This window comes from Cetorhinus maximus, unplaced genomic scaffold (genome assembly GCF_964194155.1).
Source record: "Cetorhinus maximus unplaced genomic scaffold, sCetMax3.hap1.1 HAP1_SCAFFOLD_2279, whole genome shotgun sequence".
NCBI lineage: Eukaryota > Metazoa > Chordata > Chondrichthyes > Lamniformes > Cetorhinidae > Cetorhinus > Cetorhinus maximus.
Window position 1 is genome coordinate 44,026 of NW_027598218.1, and position 6,835 is coordinate 50,860.

Consider the following 6,835-nt stretch of genomic DNA (forward strand, 5'->3'; position numbering starts at 1 on the left):
CCCTCCCTTTTTCGTCTCAATAATTTATATAGATTCTTCTTTTCCCACCTATTTCCATTATTTTTAAATCTACAACTAATACCTTGTTAGTCTTTCCACCCCACCCCCACTAGAGCTGTACCTTGAGTGTCCTGCCTTCCATTCTTAATTAGCACTTTTCTTAGATAATATCACCACCTTCAACACCTCTTTGATCCTTTTGTCTGTGACATCTTATGATTATCTGCTCCTATCACTGCTTGCTTGTCCCCACAACCACCCCACCCCCAACTTCTCTCCCCCCCCCCCCACCTTAAACCAGCTTATATTTCACCCCTCTCCTAACTATACTTCAGTTCTGCCGAAGGGTCGTGAGGACTCGAAACGTCAACTCTTTTCTTCTCCACCGATGCTGCCCAGACCTGCTGAGTTTTTCCAGGTAATTCTGTTTTTGTTTTGGATTTCCAGCATCCGCAGTAGCTTTTAGCTTTTTGTTTTAATTCTGTTTTTGTTTTGGATTTCCAGCATCCGCAGTAGCTTTTAGCTTTTTGTTTTTAATCCATTGTTTCATTGTTGTTGGTCTGAACTGGGCAGGCAGCGACACCTACTGGAGAATAGCCGGTTGCTCAGGACCTGCGACGATGTGCAGATGGTGCCCTCTCCTGGTGTCCTGACGTGTTGCCATCATGAGAAACACACTCATCAAAGCCTCTCCCTCTCTCACACACACACACACACATATCCTAACTCTCTCTCTGAGCCTGTGCCCTGATTCTCTGCCCTCAGCTGTGGCTCAACAGTTCACCTCTCAAGATGGGCGTGATTCCCACTCCAGAGACTTGAGTGCATAATCCAGGCTGACATTTATAGTGCCAGTACTGAGGGAGTGCCACACTGTCAGAGGATCGCAACTGGGGGGGAGTCAGCACTGTTGGAGGGTCAGTACTGAGAGAGTGCCACATTGTCGGAGGGTCAGTACTGAGAGAGTGCCACATTGTCGGAGGGTCAGTGCTGAAGGAGCGCCGCACTGTCGGAGGGTCAGTACTGAGGGAGTGCTGCACTGTCAGAGGGTCAGTACTGAGGGAGCACAGCACTGTCGGAGGGTCAGTGCTGAGGGAGCGCCGCACTGTCGGAGGGTCAGTACTGAGGGAGTGCTGCACTGTCGGAGGGTCAGTACTGAGGGAGCACAGCACTGTCGGAGGGTCAGTGCTGAGGGAGCGCCGCACTGTCGGAGGGTCAGTACTGAGGGAGTGCCGCACTGTCGGAGGGTCAGTACTGGGGGAGTGCTGCACTGTCGGAGGGTCAGTACTGAAGGAGCGTTGCACTGTCGGAGGGTCAGTATAGAAGGAGCAGCACACTGTCCGAGGGGCTGTCCTTCAGATGTGACGTTGAGCTGAGGCTCCCTCTACCCCCTCAGATACACGTGCAAGACCCCACGGTCACCATTGGAAGAAGAGCCGGGTGGGGGGGAGGGGGGCGCTGGCGTGGGGGGCGTTTTCTCTGGTGTCCTGGGTCCAATATTTGTCCCCTCGTCCAACATCACTAAAAAAAACCAGATGATCTGGGTGACGATCACATGGCTGTTTGCGGGAGTTTGCTGTGCGCAAATTGGCTGCCGCGTACCCCTACGTCACAGCAGGGGGGGGGCACATTTCAGAAAGCGCTTCACTGTCGGGGAGGCGCTCTGGCAGGACCTGAGGATGTGAAAGGCGCTATAGAAACGCCAGCGTTTCCTCTCCCCCTGCGGAAGCCCAGAACCAGGAAGGGTGGAGGTCTGTGTCCGCGTCCTGGCTTCCCAGACCTGCTGAGCATTTCCCTCCGGGGTGGGGGCAGATTTCACGGCCTGTCTTGTTTCCCCAGATTGCTGTCAGACCGGTCCAGGTTATACTGCAGAAGATGAGAGCGGAGATACCCCCACAGAAGCCGGAGGAGGAAGAGAGCGAGGACAAGGATACGCCCAGGAGCATCACACCTCCTCCAGTGGTTAAAGTTAGCATTACAATGGCCTGGGATGTGAAGGGCGGGCGCGGGGCTGGAGGGTGAGCAGTTACTCTCGAGGGCAGTGGCCGTGCTGGTGGGGGACCTGTTAACCGTGGACTCCCACAGGGGTGGACGTTAAAGAGAAATACTGCTTTATTCGTGTTCAGGGAATCGACAACATGGAGAGATGGTGGCGCAGTGGTCATGTCACTGGGCTAGTAATCCCGAGGCCCAGGCTAATGCTCTGGGGGACCCGGGTTCGAATCCCAACACGGCAGCTGGTGGACTATAAAACTAGTCTCAGTGATGGTGACCATGACACCCATCATCGATTGTTATAAAAACCCCATCTGGTTCGCTAATGTCCCCTTTAGGGAAGGAAATCTGCCCTCCTTACCCGGTCTGGGCCTACATGTGACTCCAGACCCCACACCGATGGGGTTGACTCTTAACCGCCCCCCCTGAAATTGGCCGAGCGAGTCACTCAGCTCAAGGGGCAATTAGTGTCGGGCAACTAATGCTGGTCTTGCCAGCGACGCCCACATCCCCGTGAAAGAATTTTAAACACTCCAAAGTTCTGTTGCCAATATATCCAAACTCGCTCCGAGTCCTATTGATGGGTCAGCCCTGTACACCCCTCCCTATCTCTGTAACCTTCTCCAGCCCCGGCAACGCTCCCTATCTCTGTAACCTTCTCCAGCCCTGACAACCCTCCCTATCTCTGTAAACTCCTCCAGCCCCTATAACCCTCCCTATCTCTGTAACCTCCTCCAGCCCCTACAACCCTCCCTATCTCTGAAACCTCCTCCAGCCCCTACAACCCTCCCTATCTCTGAAACCTCCTCCAGCCCCTACAACCCTCCCTATCTCTGAAACCTCCTCCAGCCCCGACAACCCCCCCTATCTCTGTAATCTCCTCCAGCCCCTACAACCCTCCCTATCTCTGTAACCTCCTCCAGCCCCCTACAACCCTCCCTATCTCTGTAACCTCCTCCAGCCCCTACAACTCTCCCTATCTCTGTAACCTCCTCCAGCCCCCTACAACCCTCCCTATCTCTGTAACCTCCTCCAGCCCCTACAACCCTCTGTACCTCCATAACCTCCTCCAGCCCCTTAACCCTCTGACTTCTCTGTGCTCCTCCAAATCTGACCCTCCGCCCCCCGATTTCCCATCGCTCCACCATTGGTGGCCGTGCCTTTCGCTGCCTGGGGGAGCCCCTAAGATCTGGGAATTCCCTCCCTAAACCTCTCCGCCTCCCTCTCTCTCTCCCTCTTTTCTCTCCCTCTCCCCCTTTAAGTCAGTCCTGAATACTGATCATTTTGACCCAGCTTTTGGTCACCTGTCCCTATTAACACTCCTGTGAAGCACTTTGGGGATGTTCTAGTAGACGAGCGGCACAAGGTAAATGGCTATTCCCATCTCTTTTTTTTTGTGCAATCAGGCGGATCTCAGACCAGCGATGTTGAGCCTTCAGAAGCTGAGAGAGAAAATTCCGGAAGAACCAAGGAAAAGGATTACAAGGAGTGCAGCCCAAAAGATCCCAACCGTGAGAGCCTCTAATCTGGTATTCCAATCCTGTTCATTCTCCTTGAAGTTTGGCTAATCACCCATGTTTTCTCCTTGCAAATAATCATTTGTGCTCATGCACTGTTTGATTTGGTTGTTAGATTCCCCCCATATCAAACCCACAGAGCCCCCATCAAACACTCCCAGGACAGGTACAGCACGGGGTTAGATACAGAGTAAAGCTCCCTCTGCACCTTCCCCATCAAACACTCCCAGGACAGGTACAGCACGGGGTTAGATACAGAGTAAAGCTCCCTCTACACTGTCCCCATCAAACACTCCCAGGACAGGTACAGCACGGGGTTAGATACAGAGTAAAGCTCCCTCTACACTGTCCCCATCAAACACTCCCAGGACAGGTACAGCACGGGGTTAGATACAGAGTAAAGCTCCCTCTACCACTGTCCCCATCAAACACTCCCAGGACAGGTACAGCACGGGGTTAGATACAGAGTAAAGCTCCCTCTACACTCTGTGCAAGAGACTGTTGAAACTTATTTCTCCTTGCAGAGTTTACTTCAATCTGTCTGCTATCAATTTGACACTGGCGTCCTACATTGACAGGCCGGTATTTACCCCACTCACTACCCTGTACCATCCCTCGGTCCTTACCTTTAAACCAGTTTTGTTCGATTGGAGGTGTTTGCATTAGAATTGTAGATGGGGACTGTAGTGTTGTAGGATTTGTAGTGTTGGGACTCTAGTAGAGAAACACTGTGGAAAGGATGAGAAGTGTGAGACCAGGTAGGTGCCAGATCACATCTTCTCCTGCTGACCCCTCACCCACGTTGCCCGTCTGCACTACTAACTCTGCCATTGGCCTTAGTGCCCACGATTAACAGGGGGACCCTGCTCGCTGACCCCTGCCCAGTTGTCACCCTGGCACAGTGGGAGAGTTGCGGAATCGGGTTCTTCTGCGATGCCTCACACAGTGGAACTGCCCGCTGACCCGCGATGGGGACCGCAGTCACTGGTGACCCGCCCCACTCTGCCCGAGAGCCTGGTTCTCCGCAGGTGAGCGCCGGCAGTGGGCCCGTGCTGGCCGTTTGACTGTGGGAGGCTTCACTTTCACGTGGATGCCCATGATGCTTGTGGGTTACAGAATTGTCCTTTTTTTCCTCTCACAGGATGCCCAGGCCCCGAGGGGGCCCTCTCGCTGGACGCTGCTCCGCTGCATTGTCCTTATCGCCATGGTCATGGCTCTTGGGAGTTGGTATTTCCTTGGCTCTAGACAGGCGAGTCTGAAGATGGACTGGATTTACAGTTCGTTACCGTGGCAACAGGAGGCCTGTCAGGACCACTGCAAGTAGGCATGGGTCAGGGAGTAGGGGTCATGGGGCCAGGGAGGAGGGGGCATGGGTCAGGAAGGAGGGGGCATGGGGTCAGGGAGGAGGGGGCATGGGGCCAGGGAGGAGGGGGCATGGGGTCAGGGAGGAGGGGGTATAGGGCCAGGGAGGAGGGGGCATGGGGCCAGGGAGGAGGGGGCATGGGGTCAGGGAGGAGGGGGTACGGGGTCAGTGGAGGAAGAGGAGGAGGGCACTGGGTCAGGGTGGAGGGGGCATGGGGTTAGGGAGGAGAGGGCTTGGGGTCAGGGAGGAGGGGGTACGGGGTCAGTGGGAGGATGAGGGTCAGGGTGGAAGGGCACAGGGTCATGGTGGGGGAAGACCAGGAGGGAGAAAGTGGGCAGGGGGAGAGAAAGAAGAAAAGACAAGGAGCAAGTGATAAGGTGAAAGTAGGAGTAAACCTTGACCCCTTCTCTCTCTCCGTGTCTTTCTCTCTCTCTCCATCTCTCTCTCTCTCTGTCTGTCTCCCTCTCTCTCTCTCTCTCCATATCTCTCTCTCTCTTTCTCTTTCCTCTCTCTCTCCGTCTCTCTCTGTCTTTCTCTGTCTCTCTCTCCCTCTATCTCTCTTTCTCTCTCTCTCTGTCTATCTCTCTCTCTCTATCTTTCTCTCTCTCTGTCTCTCCTCCTTTAAGATGCTCCCATAACACCTACCTCTGACCAAGTCTTTAGTCGCCAGTCCCCAGTATCTCCTTGTGACTCGATGTCCAATCATGTCCTGTTAACAGCAGTGAAGCATCTCAGACGTTTACTTCATTAAAGGTGCTAGATAAATGCAAGTTGTTGATGTAGGAATGGAGGAGGTGGAACAATAAGGACTGAGGGGGAGGCTGAAGCGGGGTAGGGTTGGTTGAGAAGCAGGTATGGAGGACAGGCAGGGAGGGTTGTAGGGGCTGGAGGAGGTTACAGAGATAGGGAGGGTTGTAGGGACTGGAGGAGGTTACAGAGTTAGGGAGGGTTGTAGGGGCTAGAGGAGGTTACAGAGATAGGGAGGGGTGTTAGGAGCTGGAGGATGTTACAGAGATAGGGAGGGTTGTAGGGGCTGGAGGAGGTTACAGAGATAGGGAGGGTTGTAGGGGCTGGAGGGGGTTACAGAGATAGGGAGGGTTGTAGGGGCTGGAGGAGGTTACAAAGATAGGGAGGGTTGTAGAGGCTGGAGGAGGTTAGAGATGGGGAGGGTTGTAGAGGCTGGAGGAGGCTACAGAGATAGGGAGGGTTGTTGGGGCTGGAGGAGGTTACAGAGATAGGGAGGGTTGTAGGGGCTGGAGGAGGTTACATAGATAGGGAGGGTTGTCGGGGCTGGAGGAGGTTACAGAGATAGGGAGGGTTGTGGGGACTGGAGGAGGTTACAGAGATAGGGAGGGTTGTGGGACTGGAGCAGGTTACAGAGATAGGGAGGGTTGTAGGGGCTGGAGGAGGTTACAGAGATAGGGAGGGTTGTGGGGGCTGGAGGAGGGTTAGAGGGATAGGGAGGGTTGTGGGGGCTGGAGGAGGTTACAGAGATAGGGAGGGTTGTGGGGACTGGAGGAGGTTACAGAGATAGGGAGGGTTGTAGGGGCTGGAGGAGGTTACAGAGATAGGGAGGGTTGTAGGGGCTGGAGGAGGTTACAGAGATAGGGAGGGTTGTAGGGGCTGGAGGAGGTTAAAGATGGGGAGGGTTGTGGGGACTGGAGGAGGTTAGAGGGATAGGGAGGGTTGTAGGGGCTGTAGGAGGTTACAGAGATAGGGAGGGTTGTAGGGGCTGGAGGAGGTTACAGAGATAGGGAGGGTTGTAGGGGCTGGAGGAGGTTAAAGATGGGGAGGGTTGTAGGGGCTGGAGGAGGTTAAAGATGGGGAGGGTTGTGGGGACTGGAGGAGGTTACAGAGATAGGGAGGGATGTAGGGGGCTGGAGGAGGTTAAAGATGGGGAGGGTTGTGGGGACTGGAGGAGGTTACAGAGATAGGGAGGGTTGTGGGGACTGGAGGAGGT

General features: G+C 54.5%; 1 protein-coding gene across 1 annotated transcript; it reads left to right on the forward strand.

Annotated features, from left to right (window-relative positions):
- Window positions 1-1,843: 1,843 nt before the first annotated feature.
- On the forward strand, window positions 1,844-4,832 carry LOC144677179 (uncharacterized; the record flags this gene model as incomplete). Its single annotated transcript, XM_078537369.1, has 3 exons — window positions 1,844-1,968; window positions 3,402-3,524; window positions 4,654-4,832. Coding segments are annotated over exons 1-3 (395 nt in total), but the record flags the coding sequence as incomplete, so codon positions are not given.
- Window positions 4,833-6,835: the final 2,003 nt, after the last annotated feature.